Source organism: Gobio gobio, assembly GCF_949357685.1.
Source record: "Gobio gobio genome assembly, chromosome: 1".
Taxonomy (NCBI): Eukaryota; Metazoa; Chordata; class Actinopteri; order Cypriniformes; family Gobionidae; genus Gobio; species Gobio gobio.
Window position 1 is genome coordinate 52,962,488 of NC_137097.1, and position 17,291 is coordinate 52,979,778.

General features: G+C 38.3%; 2 protein-coding genes across 3 annotated transcripts; both read left to right on the top strand.

Moving 5' to 3' along the window:
* Window positions 1-38: 38 nt before the first annotated feature.
* LOC307122631 (serine protease 33) lies at window positions 39-5,938 on the top strand (the record flags this gene model as incomplete). The annotated part of the gene is made up of 5 exons (XM_079810762.1): window positions 39-216; window positions 3,244-3,409; window positions 4,373-4,644; window positions 5,449-5,615; window positions 5,690-5,938. 5 exons carry the CDS (start codon window positions 39-41, stop codon window positions 5,936-5,938), a joined length of 1,032 nt encoding a protein of 343 aa, XP_079666888.1.
* A 779-nt stretch (window positions 5,939-6,717) lies between these two features.
* Window positions 6,718-16,810, top strand: fus (FUS RNA binding protein). 2 transcript variants are annotated; one of them, XM_079835428.1, is made up of 15 exons: window positions 6,718-6,877; window positions 7,770-7,794; window positions 7,885-8,045; window positions 8,460-8,634; window positions 8,724-8,986; window positions 9,905-10,103; window positions 12,232-12,266; window positions 14,843-14,875; window positions 14,967-15,076; window positions 15,165-15,294; window positions 15,395-15,496; window positions 15,572-15,713; window positions 15,983-16,080; window positions 16,183-16,318; window positions 16,444-16,810. In XM_079835428.1, exons 1-15 carry the CDS (start codon window positions 6,865-6,867, stop codon window positions 16,481-16,483), a joined length of 1,662 nt encoding a protein of 553 aa, XP_079691554.1. In that variant the 5' UTR covers window positions 6,718-6,864; the 3' UTR covers window positions 16,484-16,810. The 2 variants fall into 2 exon arrangements, with proteins under 2 accessions (XP_079691554.1, XP_079691555.1); XM_079835429.1 differs by having other exon boundaries at window positions 15,395-15,478.
* Window positions 16,811-17,291: the final 481 nt, after the last annotated feature.

Sequence of the window (17,291 nt, forward strand, 5' to 3'; positions counted from 1 at the left end):
TATTACTGTTTTTTTTTTTAAATATCATAGTTTTCGTTATGACTCAACTAATGGTGATTCGTTTGAAAAAACTGAAAGTCTTAAACCAACTGTTCGACACGAACGGCAGGAATTCTGCTCTCCTCCACTGTGTGAATCCTCTTTATGCCGAGAACAACGGGCTCATTATTTGGGAGGAGATTGAGACCGCGTGTAGTGATTGGATGCTGGTAGCAGGTAGAAGCGCACAGGTACATTCATACATTCTCTGGCAAATGAACATCTCTACGTTTTCGCTCGGTTATCTTTTTCCATGTCGATTACATCGAAATCTTTGCTCTCAAAGGACATGTAAAATATTATTTGAAAGATACTAATATGTAGGCTAAAGTTTTCAAAACGAGGCATCACAAATCTGTAGCTTGGCGCGATCAGAGTCTTCGGGCATTCGACTTTAAATTGTTTTCTTTTGGCTTAAAAATAAACAGTGCTTATTGACAAGGTTTGTTTTATGCGACCTTGGCTGGGATATCCCTTTTGTGTATATGACGATTGCAAGTAAGTTCTTCTTGGACTCAATTATTGACAATGTTGATTGTTTTTTGTTAAATTGGGGCCCAGTGGTCACTCCAAGGGCAACTTATAGTTCTTTAAAACACTGGCATTCTTTACAGACACTCAGCCAACTGAACAGAATGACTGATTCGTGCTTGCAGCTGCTCCTTGTCTTGATGGTAACAGGTAAGACTTATTAGGGTGTGGTAATGGTCTATTATTAAAACAATTTGATTCACTGCATTCATTAAATTCATAATTTGTCTTTCTGTGCCCTACAAAATTCAGGTCCGTCAGCGTGTGTGGCACAAGGTAATTCTTTTTCCGGCTATGGGTCAGTGACAGTATGTCTGAGATGGTAGAGAGATCTATTTAAGTCGTGCTTAGAAATGTAATCTTTGTTGTCATGTTTGTTTTTCATACAAATTGAAATGTGTTTATAATGATTTTTACAAAATTATGAAAAAAATCTGAATGAAGTAAAATAAGTTAAAGAACAACAAAATTAAGGCTACTCCATTTGATTTAAACAAAGCGTACATTTCTAGTAAAAGGCCAAAATATTTAATATTACATGATCTTGTGGGTCTATATGGGTCATTGTCTTGTAACGTGATCACAAAATTGTCCTTCCTACTTCCTGCATGCCACAGTGACTTTTCAAATGTTCTATTTTATTATTAATAATAATGTTAAACAAATAGATTTGTTGCTTTTTTTTATTGATATATTTTTTAATTAAAGGTAGGGTAGGCAATTTCGGAGTGGCTATCAATAGCATGCTAAGCATAAGATCCCATCCTGGGCCCTGTCCCAAATGGCACACTTCATATGCACTTTCAGTCTTGTAGACTTACAATGGCTGCCATGTGCACATGTCTGTTAAGTCCATGAGACTGCAGGGTGTCCCGTTTGTTATTTTAGGCTTCAGAAGGGTGCTCTCGAGCACCCCCTTAGCGGTCAATATGCGATGCCCACTTTTGCCGTGCCCGCATTAATGCGAGCTCCGCAGCAGACTTCTTCCTGACAGTCAAAGCGGCGTTACGTCACAAAAGTGCGGACTCGTAGAAAGACAGCAGGTGCATTCCGATTGACAGGGTCCCTACACAGTGTTCACTACTCCCTACTCCCTTAACACGGGATATCTGTTGAAGTGGACTTTGTTTTCAATAATCACTCATTTGGAACTCCCTACTCTGTCATCAAAGAAAGGCAACAATGGGGTTGCGCAGATTATTATATAACATTTACCTCTACTTTCAAATTTAAAGTCATATAATAGGCCTATACATTTTCAAAACACACATTATGTATCTAATAAATATAATTAAAACATGTTTATTACATAGACTACTTGCATATTTAATTGACTATTGCAGCTATTAATGGACTATTAACAGATTTGAAGCTGTAGCCTACTGTAACTGTCATATGAAACTCCTCCATCAAAGAGCAGTTCTCCATTGTTAATTCAGATTGGTGATACGATGCGCAATGATAGTTGAGTCATTTTCGGTTTCCACTTTCTGTGAAATGAGGTAATGAGATATAAATGAGGTATGAGGTATTCCTTTATTCCCTATTCCCTTCGCAGTACCCTTCAAACTTAACATGTTCGCTCCCTTTGGTGAAGTCCACTTCGCAGTCCACTTATCTCAAAGCGCATAACATTATAATAATAATGAATGTATATATACAGAGCTCTTACTTGTACCACCTGACTGCTTATTAATTTAGGCGTTGTTTGTGTTGACCATAGATACATATAGGCCTACTTATAGGTTTATTTATCTATGGTGTTGACAGAAACGCATAAATCAGAGTGCGTGAACAGCTGTAGGCCAGAACTTCACAGGTTGCTATCTCATAATTATGGTTATGACATGGCGTGAACTCAGCATAAGCTCATTGTTTTGGTTCAGGAGGAACTGTAAAACATGGCTGATATTTTTTTGTGGTGCTCGGTGACTGTCCACAACTCTGCATAGCCTTACTGAACGCGCTGATGATTTTTGATGTCTGCGCGAGCAGGTGCGCGGAGGTATGGAAATACATATGATGGCGTCAGGAGGGTACGACCGAATGCAATGATTGGACCAAAATTTTTTGGTCCTGAGACTTCCACAGAAGATATACTGTATGTACATTTTTATCATCTTCTATTATTGATTGCTATCGGGATGTAAAGAGAGTTTCAACCAGTATTACAAAAAGGGTTTATTAAAAAAAATTGCCTACCCTAACTTTAATAATAAAGGATGCTTAACAGCATTTCTTTTTAATTTACATTTATGCATTTGGTAGATGTTTTTTTTCCAAAATTACTTACATTGCGTTTAAGGAACACATTTTATCAGTTCTAAGGAATCAGACCCATGACCTTTCTAGGGGCATGCTCTACTGTTTCAGCTTTAGAATTGCTAAAAAAGCCTCAAATTACATATCGTGAAGACTTGGAATTCACAAATACATTTTTATGCATTTTTGAATAGCTTAATAGATCTTTCTTAGAAATTCCTCCTCCCTCTCTTTCAGTTTGTAACCTTATTCTCAACAGCTTTCATGTCTCATATCTCATGCTCCTGTTTATTTAGGTCCTTATTAGTGAGAAGATGTAATGATACTCTAGGGGTGTTGTAGGGCAGGTGTGATCTGGTAAGAAAACCTCTGTGTATGTACACTAAATCTCCTATGACCTGTTCACGTAAGTGTGTGGCAGCCCTGCACTAGCGAAGCGCATTGTGGGAGGAGTTGAAGCATCAGCAGGGGCGTGGCCATGGCAAGTGGACATTCAGATGGGAGCCAACGGCCATGTTTGTGGTGGATCCATAATTGCAAAAAATTGGGTCCTTTCTGCTGCACACTGCTTTCCCAAGTAAGTATTATCATATTATCAATGTCCGGGTTGATTATATGATGTTTTATTAACAAAGTCTGGGAGGAGCACGTTCAGATAATTAACCTAATTAACAGAGAAGGAGCCCATTCAGTTAATCATCTCAATTAATGTGATAAGAGGTATGTATACAGCAGACTTACCTCTGTTTCATGACAGTTTTCCAGTATCCCTCCAATACCCAATCTCCTCACTTCTAACTATTCCTATCCCAACTTTGGATGGGGGGGAGGTACTCTGTGTTTGGGCCAAATTCCATGCTCGGAGCCCTCCCCTCGGACAGCACGCCAAATACCAGGTCCGTAACCACCATAGGCATTGAGGGGGAAAAGTCCCCTCCAATAATTGGAAATGGCCAAATTGTACCCCCCAATATTTGATATTTCTTAATGCTGCTCTCCATTACGCACCACTCTTTTTGTTGTTAAAATGCCAGACAGTTAAAAACTTTACATTTTAGGCTGGTCTGCCTCAGCGGTCTAATAGCGCTCATCGATGTCAAAATGATGGCTAATCAGTTCAAAGGCAGCGAGGTTTAATGTTCACTGAAGAGGAGTATGGATTTCAACGCACCGTTTTTAGTTTTTACAGTGAAGGAGTGCGTGCGTGGTAAGATATAAGTAGCTAAACGTTTAATATTTGACAACTTTTACAATGGATCCATTTCTTGTCCCACAGTAACATAGTGATGCAATGGTGCAAACTATTCATCTTTTATAATGTAATTGCACTATTTTGCTTTGAAAATTTGTTTAAATGGTCATTCACAACCAAATGTGTTGAATCAAGAAACTATACATATTAAACATACTAATTAGAGTGTTATTATGTTCAAGACATGGTTACGGCCTTGCCAAATACACATAACCTCTACTCTATTTAATTATATGTAAGTGTGAACTCGTAAAAGAGAAGTTAATCTACTCTATCTCCTACCCTCAGCCCCTCAGAAGTGTCTTCATATCGTCTGTACATGGGACGCCATCTGCTTAACGGCTATAACAAGTTTGAGATGGTCAGTCAGGTGCAACGGGTGGTTGTTCCAGAAGGATACTCAAACCCTCAGGAGGGCAGAGATATCGCCTTAGTGCAGCTGAGCTCTCCAGTCACCTGGTCAGACAGGATTCAGCCTGTGTGTCTGCCATATGCTGGCTTCCAGTTCAACAGTGGAACCTTATGCTACGTTACGGGCTGGGGACACACTCAAGAGGGTGGTAAGTGCATCAACAAGGTATATAAGGGGTAACCACAGCAAATAACAGAGATTTTATTCTTTAAAGGGTTAGTTCACCCAAAAATGAAAATTATGTCATTAATTACTTACCCTCATGTCGTTCGACACCCGTAAGACAAATTAAGATATTTTAGTTGAATCTCACTACAGTGGTTCTACAATAACTTTATGAATTGACGAGAATAGTTTTTGTGCTAACCCCCCCCCCCCCCCAAATAACGACTTGTGTAGTGATGACCGATTTAAAAACACAGCATCATAAAGCTTCGAAGCGTTATGAATCAGTGAGTCGATTCAGCGGTTTGGATCGCCAAAGTCACGTGATTTCAGCAGTTTGGCGGTTTTACACGCGATCCGAATCATGATTCGACTCGCTGATTCATAACGCTTCGAAGCTCCATTTCAAAATGTATTACTGTAACCAGTTAAAATGGAAATTGATGAAATTGACCCGCAACAAAGTATAAGATTTAAGAGGGTTTTTTTATTGTCCTGCAATGATAAACAAAGTTTCCCTATGTCTCTTATCATGCATTCATGCAAATTAACCTTTGCTGCTGCTGTATGAAAAAGATAAAAATGATTTGACAAGGAAATGATAGATAAGAGACAAGACTGCTTTGTGTCAGTAACATATGTATGATATAGCAGCCTGACAAATAATGTCTGGACAAAGCATTATAGATATTACGATTCTATTCCCATTGCATGTTATGCTAGTTTAATAAGGTTTTGGATATTTTGTATTTTGTAAATTGCTTTCCCTGTCTTTCCTTTCAAAAAGTCTCCCTAACTGGAGTTGGGGCGCTACGGGAAGTGCAAGTGCCCATTATCGACCAGTCCTCCTGCCAATCAATGTATCAGATTTTATCATCTGATTCAGTAACAGTTAACGTCCTATCAGACATGATCTGTGCAGGATATATGGAGGGAGGCAAGGATTCCTGTCAGGTATGTTACTACTTTTATACTGCTAATGCACTGACTTATCCTACTGTGTAAATAACATGATTTTTCTCTTTCAGGGGGACTCCGGAGGGCCTCTGGTTTGTCCTGTTGGCAATGGGACGTGGATTCAGGCAGGAGTTGTGAGTTTTGGACTTGGGTGTGCTCAGAAGAACCGACCAGGTATCTACTCCAGAGTCTCAAGCTTTGCGAGCCTCGTCCGCACCACAGTTCCAGAAGCTCAATTTTTTGGTTATGCTTGGAGGTGTGAAAGTCAAACACCTCTGGTTCTAGGCCTCTCTATTGCGTTAATAGTCTTTTGGAGATAGTATATTTGCGAGATGCAATGTAAAAGTTAAACAAAGTCTTACATTTTTTAAACACCACCATTTTTGTCTGTGTTGCATTGATTTGTAATGTTTTGAATGCTGTTGTGGTGCAAAATTATAATCAGTGCAAAGCTTCAGAGGTGTTGCAAATTATTTTTAATAATGTAATATGTGACATGTTTATATGATTGAGTGATCTGGCCATCTAATCCTGCCTAAGCACATATATATTTGTTATATACTGTTGTTATTGTGTATTAGAGATTTATGCAATTGCATAATGTCACCAAGACCTCAAAACACTTAAATGCCAATATCCTAATTTATAGGAGAAATTGAATATGAATTTGTATTTCTTGCTCTGAATATTTGTAATAAAAAATCAAATTGATTTGAATGCATAATGCATATTTATCGGACATTAGCTACAAATACTGCTTTCACTCATGTATTCAATATCAGTGTTGTAACTTCTTTTATAATTTTAGAATTTATATTAAATTAGTATTTCGCCTGTTTTCCCTTTTGCTTGTGATTTTTATTTTTGTAATGATATTTACCTAACAATCAAGTAATTTGATCTTGATACATTATACACTTTTAAGACTCATGCTTAACTAAAGATGCTTTTGATTTCAAGAAAATACATTTTTCAAAGAACCCCTTAAGTCTACTGTAAGTTTACTGTATAATTGACTGTAATCTAAATATTTTGTAAACATCAAAAAGATGAATGGATGATAGCGTGACATCACCGGTCGGGTGCCGCCTGCAGGTTCAACCCGACACAACACACACACACACACACACACACTCTCCGCAGTCCGCACAGTTGCGCAGTTGATATTGGTAACCAAAGGTGACTGTGCAACTTTGCTCAAATTGGGCGTCTGTATCAGCTCCCTAAAAGGATTTCAAGCGCTAACATGGCGTCAAATGGTAAGATAGGTCAATGTATTATTACTATTTGGCTTTTCTTATAATCGCTAGGTTTTGCCGAAGCGTAGCATCTAACGTAATGCAAAACGTAGGCTACCTAGTGATTTTCTCAGTCATCTTTATTGGTCACACACAAATGGCAAGGGGATGTAATGGACATGTTATAGAAGCGATGGACCCATTTGGTGCATTTATGCATTATTTGTGAAAAGGCGAAATGAAGAACATGTCGGCATCCGCCATTTTGTTTGCAGCTCTTTCAATTTTGAGCTGGTTTGTTCTACTGACCTATATTTACTCCGAGCCCAGAGTTTGTTTGTTTTTGTCTATTAACATTCAGTTTCAGTCATTAACGGTTTAAGAGATTAATTATTTGGCAATTGGCATCCTCTACATCTCATACCCTGGTAGCGACGCGACAATAAAACTGTAACGCCCCCAATTACGATTACAGAATTGTGTGAGCGAGGCTCATTTATTAAAACGGGAGCTTATATAACGTTAGTTAAATTACAAAAAAATAAAAGTGTTGTAATTTATTCGCCATTGTGTTGTTCCAAATCTGTATGACCCACTTTCTTCTGTGGAGCATGAGAGAAGAATGCTCGTAACCAAACAGTTGGTCCCCACTGACTTTAATTGGATGGGGACATTTCTCAAAATAATCTTCTTTTCCCCCCCACAAAAGTAACGCATACAGGTTTAGAACGACATGAGGCAAAAATAAATAATGACATAATGTTTGTTTTTGGGTCCCAGACTCGTGTTTTATCTTCACAAAGACAATTTGGGACAGACTTTTGAATGCAGATTTTTGATCTTGCCAGTCCTTGTAAATTGCCAAATAAAAACAAACCACCATGTATAATGCACATTGTCTTATTACCTTTAGATTATGCTCCAACCTCAAGCCATGGGTAAGTTCAATGCATCCTTTCCAAAGTGTTATCATAATATTGACCGATTTCTCACATTTATCATTGAAATATTGAATTCATTGTGCCCAGTTATGGCGGTTATGGAGGACAGTCCAACCAGAGTTACAGCCAACCCCCAGGCCAAAGTTACAGCCAGCAGAGCTTAGGAGGATACAGCCAAAACTCAGAGAGCAGCTCTGCTCCTTATAATCAGAGTGGATACGGCTCCAATTACGGACAGTCCCAGTCAGGTATTATACTGCAAATGCTGTGTATAGGTCTATTTAGTCAACATGAAATCAACATAAACAATTCTCTCTTTTTGGGGGGAATATTGCAGTTTTTAAAATGAATGATTTATCTGTTCACAAAACAAGGTTCACTAAAAAAAACAACCCACAGCAAAATCCGCAGGAAAACCACCAACTTGGGAACACTGACGTATTTACTGGCGCAAAGGCGGGACAACCTGTCATTCACATGAGATCACAATAGTAGCAATCCACAGTGATCCAATCAATTTCGATGGACAAAATCAAATCCTGTCCTACATTTTTCCTTGTTCAAGAAGTAATTTCACTGAGATAAACATCTCACTAGGCAAGAAAAGACTTTCGCAACTTCCGTTTCATGCTGACTTTATCTTTTTTTTTTTTTTTTTTTAGGAGGATATGGGTCTCAGGCCCCTTCTCAGGGCTATAATCAGTCCAGTCAGTCATACAGCTCTGGAGGCTACAATAACAGCAGCCAGTCTCCACCAGCTCAGAGTGGAGGCTACAACCAGCAGTCTTCTTACTCGGGCTATAACCAGAATCAATCTGCTACTTCATCTGCCTCTGGGTGAGATTTTAGTGGTGAATCTTTTTTCAATTTTATTCCCAGAATGTGCCAGTATTGATTAGATATGTTAAACCTATTTTGTGTTTCAGTAACTATGGCAACAGCCCCCAGTCGTCTGGCTACGGTCAGCAGCAACAGCAGCAGGGTGGGGGTGGGGGTGGGGGTGGTTATGGTGGCAGTGGGGGTCAGTCTGGAGGATATGGGAGCAGCGGAGGACAGAGCGGTGGATACGGGGGTAGCGGGGGCCAACACCAGTCCTCTCAGCATGGAGGAGGGTCTTACAACCAATCTCCCAATTACAGCTCCCCTCCACCTCAAAACTATGGGCAACAAAATCAGTACGGACAGGGAGGTGAGCTTGAGAGATTAATTCAGCAAGTCATCATATAGAAGTTTGATTTGATTTGCTATATAGCAATCTTGGTAATAAAAAATACAATTAAATATAATAAAAATAAAGCTGTTCAGTCTTTAGTTCTAAAATGGACAAATTTGTGATATTCTCTGATTGGATAAAATCTTAGTCTGAAACTAGAAAATGAGTACACTGAGTCTGTGCCCATGATGCGCTATGTGATTTTCTGTGAAATCTGTCATCTCAAATCTGCAGACTGGCTCTGACTTTCGGTGTCTAGCGTAGACCCATCCAGACTGTAAACCGGGCAGAAATCTTGGCAAATGTCGTGTAGTGTATTCTAGTCTTTAGATGATGGCCAAGGTAATCTAAATGTAAAAATAGAGGAAATGAGAATGCAAAATTTGATATCTCAGGACCTGTTTACACCTGGTCACTTAATGCGTTTTTACTGGACTTATAGCTGTCCATTTAATTAAAACTCTTCCATTTACACTTGGCCACAAAAATGTGTCTGCAAAATGTATATAAATCCGATCTTGAATTCCCTTTGTATATGCAATTTTTTTGGGGGTAGGAGTAAAATGGATGTGGTTTTCAACAACCAGATGCATTTACACTTGTCCAGTTTTGTCTGGAATGCGTCTTAAACCACCTGAACCAACTGAAGTGGGTTAAATCTGTGTCAGATGCATTTACGCCTAGTCTTTTCACGATCAGGTAGCTATCTGATCAGAGAAAATTCATGAGCAACCAGGTGCAAATAGGCCCTAATACTGGTCAATAACCTATATGCTATCAACATCTCGACTCAATCTCGACTTATTTCAAAAAGCGATTACAATGCAAGGCTTTAATGTTTAAGGTAGACATGTAAATGTATTTCCATTTCAATGTATTGTATTTCAATTCTAGGTTATAACCAGGATTCCCCACCATTGAGTGGTAGTGGTGGAGGAGGAAGAGGCTATGGTGGTCAGGATGGCGGATATAGCCAGGATGGTAGAGGTGGGCGCGGCCGCGGAGGTGGAGGTGGCGGTGGCTTTGGAGGTCGAGGAGCAATTGGGTTTGACAGAGGTGGTCGTGGAGGACCCCGTGGCAGAGGAGGAATGGGGTAAGCAAGCATTCATATCACGCACTTCTTCCATCTCCTTCACCACATAAAGTCCACATGTATGCATCAGTGTGTCATTTAGGGAAAAAGTAACACCTTCAGGTAAAAAGGTTAACATAGAGCCAAAGGTGTTACACCATATCGACTGGCTGGGCTGAAAGTAAATGGTGGCCTAGACCTCGGTTAACTGCAGATAAAGTGTTTTGATTTGGGGTGTAAAGTTAGGGTCTACTTAAAACAGTAATATGGACAATAAGTGAAACTGAATACAGAAAATTTGTCCAATTAGGAGCCAGAATGGTCTGGTGTATGATTTATTGGTGATCCTCTTATTCATGTATTTACCTAAAAGGATGCATGATGTAAAGTTGGTGCCAGTGTGCTTAATGTTTCCATGTCTACACCCTTCACAACATGGAACCAATCAAAAATGTTCACATAAAACTGAACAAAACTACTCAGAAGTTGCAATGAGTGACCAGGTGTTTAAAAAAAGAAAGAAAAAAGAGTCCCTTAATCGTTGACTTACTGGTGAAAAACAACAAAATAATTATGGGTTTGGATGTGTCCTGTCCTGTGGCAATAAGTTGATAATTTTACTAGTTGTCTATGGGAGTGCATCACATCACATTTTTTCCTCCACACGTTCACATTACACATTGTGACCAGGAGTTTACTATTATTATAATTCATTGTATTGTAGGTTTTATTGATGTTTTGTTTAGATATAGTATTAGTATAGTACATTGTTTTCATTAGGATTTCTCATTTTTTCAGTAATGCTTTTATGTTTTAGTTTGCAATTAGTTTTAAGTAGGGATGCACCGATACTAGTATTCAGGTTGGATACAATGTTCTGACACCTTTAAACTTGAACATGCAGCATATTGGGAATGACTGTATTGACTCTTTCGTAGAATTTCACAAGTAACGTTGAGGTGTTTGACTCATTGGAGTGGATTCATGCAGTCAGATGTTTTAATGGGAGGAAAAACGCTACTTGAAAGGGAGGACATGAGTGAGAGAGTGCTAAAACTTTTGCTTGTCTCTGCTTCCCCCCAGTTGCCCTGGTGATCAGCTAAATTAACAGTTCAGAAAGATTTTAAACATTCAACCCTCAAATCTCCATTTCAAATGTACTTGAAAAATGTCAGCGGATCACAGGTATCGGCCAAAAAATAAAGTATCGGTGCATCTGTAGTTTCAAGAAACTACCAACCCCCCAAAATAATAAACCCTATAATGGGCAGGTTAAGGTTAAAATGTTACTTTAACATATTTATTTGAAGCAGCAGATGATAAATCCCGATGATAGATGCCATCTGGCTGTGATCTCACCTGTTCTCTAAACCTTCTCCATCCTCTCCTACAGGATTATTGTGTGTTGCAATGCTTTAATGAATCTTTAAATCTCCTCCTAGGCTGTTTTCTACAAGGTTCAGCGAATTAGGCTTTTCCTTTTGAAGAAGATAGAACAGAAACAAAGGCTCTAGACAACTGGGGAAGTGAAGATTAGTCAAGAATAAATGAGGAATGTATGATTATAAATAATAGTTTTAAAAAAAGTTTAAAGATCCTTTCGAATCTTAAGAGGATCCTAAAACAGTGTGGAACCGCTGGATTAATCCAAAAAGGGGAGAGTGACACATCAGTTATGTCTATTAATTTAAATGCAAAACTGAATGCAGTGAATGCAGTTTCTGTCCAAAGTAACAGAACATGGGTACCGTTTGGTAAATAATGGGTGAAAGTCCTGGGCTAAAGATGTACCTTCGATCTGATAAAAGAAAATAATTGATTTGGTGAAAGAATGATCAAGTTCACAGATGCACTGCAAAACTGCATGGTAAAAGATATATGGTAATTCTTCTGAGCAAAATAGGCCAAATGGTTATTATAGGGGGCCTGCATGACTTGGGGACGGAATATCAAATGGGTTTCCAAAATTCCCTTATGGGTTATGGGGAAAGGTGAACCTAGTGAGAGGGGACAGAAAAGAAAGGGGGCAATGGGGAACTTTTAGAAAGGATGATGGCGATGGGTGGGGCCTTTCCAGCCTCAAGAGTGAAATGGGGCACCACCCTCATCAACCTTCAATTCGTCTCGCTTCTCTCTCCTTCTCCGTCAGAATGGGCGATCGTGGAGGATTCAATAAGTTTGGTGGTAAGTGACAAACTCTTCAAACAAGGAACTTCAGGGGTTTAAAGAGAGCCTGGTCTAAGAGGGAGGAGTGGGCGTCTGGTCATGCCACAAAGAAATCTGCGTTATATTTTAAGAAGAATACACTGAAATGAATGCGATAACCACTTGGTATGTGTGGTAAACAACTACGCTTTAATACTTTTAGCAACAGCTGCCTCATTATGCATGGTTAAGGTAGAAACACAGTCATCTGTAAACCGGTATAGTAAAAGACCGTTCACCTAAAAATTAAAATTCTGTCATCTCATGTTGTTCCAAATCGAAATGACTTTGTCCTTTGTGGAACACAAAAAAGACATTAGAAAATTAAATTTTTTTTGGTATACTATCCCTATACGCATAGTGTTTTTTTTTTTTTTTTTTTTTTCCCAAAGTGATTTTAGATGGGTTTTCACAGTCGATCACTGGAATTGGAAATCTGGAATTGGAAATTAAGTAGAATCTATTGAGTTGACGCTGAAAAGGAACAAAATGGCTGTTGATACATGTTAGTATGGACTGATATATCTGATACGACTTCCATTTGGAGCATACGACTCCAAATGGATTTTTTTATTTTATTTTTTTATTTATTTATTTTTATGCATTTATCAGACACTTTAATCAAAAAGCAGTTTACAATGCATTCAAGGTTAACATTTTTGTTTATCAGCCTGTGCCTCCTGGGAATCAATCCTGTGACCCTGGCACCATGCTCTCGCTTATGTGCAATAAAGTGCAAAAAAGACTTGCACCTACTGTGGCAGTATTGTGATACGCACACACCGTTATTGGCTGTACAGTATGGGACGGCATGTCTTCAAATGTCTGGGAGAATGTTAAATATATATTACAAATATTCATCAAACTAAAATAAAACATATCCTGTACCGATTACTGGTTTTCATTTTTGGTCAATTTTTTTTAAATGTTTTTGGAATTGTCATGTGAAGATTCCTTTTTTTTCTCACTTTTTGGAGCACCCATTTTATACTCTGAGCACTTTTGCTTTTCAAAAAGGTTTCAAGTGGCAAACAGCTGGATTCGGGAGGTTGTTCAAATCCATTTGTCAGGTGGTTTTAGGATTGTACTGGTCTGATGAAGGTCCTGATGGAATAATTCTACACACAAAAAGTACACAAAGTTATTTAAAGCAACAGGAATGGAGGCCTGGAGATGGAAGGAGTTAAAATTACACATCATATTCGCAAAGTGTCACACAGTTTGAAATGTGAATATCATGTTCATAATAGTTTGAACATGTCAGCACCAGCCGGAAACCAACATGCTTGTGTTCACAATTTTTTTTTTCGAAATGGCAGCATCTAAAGGTATTACAAAGTCGAGACTTGCTTATTATCTGGCTAGCTCAAATACAATTTGATATGAAGCCAGATCCAGTAAAACTGGAATTTTGCTAAGGATGATGAATTGTGAACTTTAAAGGTGATCTTCAAGGCTGTTACACTTTAGGGTTGAGGAACGTGTCCAATACAGTGAGTCATGGTCATAATTCCTAATACTGAAAGTACATAATTTGGGTTTTAATATTATTTATTTTTGATTAGACCAGTAAAATGTGTAATATTATGGTTCATCATTGATCATCGTAATCTCTTTAAAAATCAGTGGTGTTGGTAACTATCCTAATGGTAATCTAAATTACTTGCGGTTGTATAAATGTTGAAAATGGTTGCTTATCCTGGGTAAATCCAATGTCTAGATATACTCAAACGCAATGACATGACAGAGTGTCTGACATTTTGGTTGTTTGGAAATCATCTTTTGTGGGATGGAGAATGAGAATCTTATCACATGGCCTATGAACATATTGTCATTGATGTAATGGGTCGTAATGTCACAGATTGCTGTGGTGTTCAGTGCTAATGGAGTTACTGAGTTCTCAATAAAAGGTGAATATGTGACTGGTTGCAAAGTGGTATTCAGTTAAAAGTCGTCCTTATTAGCTATGCATGTATTACAATTGACCAAATACATGCAACCAATGAGATGACAATAAACCAACAACAACAATTGAAGAAGAAAAAAAATCTGAGCTCTTTGCAAAGCAGACTGTAAAAGTATGTTCGGATGGTTTTGCAGGGGTTTGAATCAGATGGTTATTGCATGGTTTACAGCTTTCCAGAAAATGAGAGATTTGTGATATAAAAGCCAGTACACGAAGTTGTCAGACATGTATTTCGGTTTGCGTATGAGGATAAATCAAGCTACAGCTATCGGTATGGTAGGCAAGAATCTCCCACTTGAGTCCTTGGACTTATTTAATGTTGGCCAGTTTCGTCAATTTTGAAAACGTGTTGATAAGAAACAATGTTCAGATAGTGTTGGTGCTTGGTACTCTCATTTAGTCAAATATGCTGCTACAGATTTCCATCAGGTTCTGTTTTCTGTATCTGGAGCATACATTTTAATTGATTGCACAGATGTACATGACCCCATAAAGAAAAGTCAAAGGATTAAGAATGAGTAATAAGTGTTTGTAAATCGTGTGTTTGTGTACATGCGTAATATTAATACCTGTTCCTTTCACTTCAAAGGGCCCAGAGATCATGGAGCTGGTGGGCCCAATAGTAAGTATACGGCAACTGCTGTATTACTCCAACTACTTGTGTTATTAGAACGTTTTCAAGCCTTATTATAAATTTCTGCTTTTTGTTACAGTGCAGGAGCAGGATAACTCTGACAACAACACCATCTTTGTGCAAGGGCTTGGAGACAACTATACTGTGGACTCAGTCGCAGACTTCTTCAAACAGATCGGCATCATCAAGGTGGAAGAGCAAGGAGAAAAAGAAATGCCATTGTGCAGGAGCTATCTTCACATAGTTCTCCTTGTCTTAATATCTTTTTCTCACACAGATCAATAAGAAGACGGGATTACCCATGATAAATCTATATACAGACAGAGAGACAGGGAAGCTTAAAGGGGAGGCTACTGTTTCATTTGATGACCCCCCTTCAGCAAAAGCAGCCATTGATTGGTTTGATGGTACGTTGAAAAGAGACCACGCAAGTGCCTTCCTTCTAAAACAAGGCTGGAGTTTTTGGACGTCTGTCCAGTCTAAGTCACATTCTTCTTGTATTCTCAGGTAAGGATTTTAATGGAAATCCACTCAAGGTGTCCTTCGCCACTCGCAGAGCTGAATTTGGACGTGGCGGTGGCAGTATGAGAGGTGGTCGTGGGCGAGGAGGTATTTTAGGTCTTCTCCTTCCCTTTTAGTCTCTGTTTTGATTTCCTGACATGGGTTTTCTCTCTCTTCTTGCAGGGCCAATGGGCCGTGGGGGATTCGGGGGAGGCAGAGGTGGTGGTTTTCCAGGTGGCAATGGCGGTGGCGATGGCAATGGTAATGGTAATGGCAATGGCGGTGGCGGCCAGCAAAGAGCAGGAGACTGGAAATGTTCAAATCCGTAAGTGTTGGTTTGCATTTATTTTTAACAGATTGTTTTGTATCAAAATGTAAATCTTATCATGCAGCTCTTCATTTAAAATTGGAGATAAAAGTATGTCCAATACTGCTAAATGCGACTATAAGGCATTAAGATTTAAACGTTAAGATGTCATGATTTTCTGGAAGGCTGATTTGCAACTATTTGTATTGAGAAAGGCGCTATATAAATAAATTTCACTCGACTTGACAAATTCATATTTTCTGTGCTTTTCCCTTGTGCGTATGCAGAACATGTGGGAATTTGAACTTCTCATGGCGAAATGAGTGTAATCAGTGCAAAGCTTCCAAACCGGAAGGAAGTGGAGGAGGAATGTCACCGATGGGAGGTAAAGAGGAACTTTCCTGTGAAAATAAACTCGATTTTGTAGTACATCTGACTTATTGATCTGAGATAGTGGATTGCTGCTTAAATGCACCTATTTTTGTAGGTGGTTTTGGCGGAGACAGGGGCAGAGGCGGTTTCGATCGAGGTGGTTTCCGCGGTCGTGGTGGTGATCGAGGAGGCTTCAGAGGAGGGAGAGGAGGTGACCGGGGAGGATTTGGAGCTGGCAAAATGGACTCAAGGTGAATGTTATGATGATTCACACTGTTGCACATCTTAAAATGTCAGTTGGTAGAAAACTGATTTTCAATATACACTATTTACCAGAGACAAATGTATTTCAGTGCCTTTGTTTTGTGTTTTTCAGGGGTGATCACAGGCATGACCGCAGAGACCGACCTTACTAATGGGAAATTCTCTTTTTTCAAATTTAATTCTGTGTGGGACCAGTATTCACTCCACTTCAACACTTGTTACCTTCTTCCTTATGTTTTGTGTTGTATGTTGTTAAAATAAGTTTTTTTTTTTGCTCTAGTAATATAATATTTTTTGTACTACTCCCTCCATACTCTGATATAGTTAATTATGGATATTTTTTCCCTCTATGAACTTGTTGGTGCTTAGGTCACAATAGTAATATTTGTGCAATTTATTAAATATAATTTCTTTAACTTTTTTGTTCTTGAAATTAAAAATGTTTGAAAAATATTAAATTGTGATGTGGCGTTACTTTACCATCTCTTTTTCCATTTCATTTCCAAGCACTTTGCATTTGTTTCTCATTGATTTATAATATAAATAAACTGCTTATCTCCTAAATAAATTTTATTTCTTAAGTACAGTGTTATTATTATTATAGTTAACTAAAAAAAATCATTACTTGGGAAAAAAAAAACTTAACTGAAAAATTATTTAAAATAAAAAATAAATAAATTATAATATATATATATATATATTAGTAATTTTTTCATTTAGTTTAACTTGATATATGAAAATAACAAATAAGTTGTCTCTTAGTTATCATTAATCAAAACTATATTAACATTAAAAATACAACAGCTCTTGTTGATGTACCAACCCAGGAGTTCCTCAGGTTGATGTGACCATTGGTGTGGGGAAAATCATTCCCTTAATGTATCAGGAGACAACAAAAGCAGAGGTAAGAGGAAAAAATTACACTTGTCTACCTTATGTCCCACTAATAATAGTGCAAAA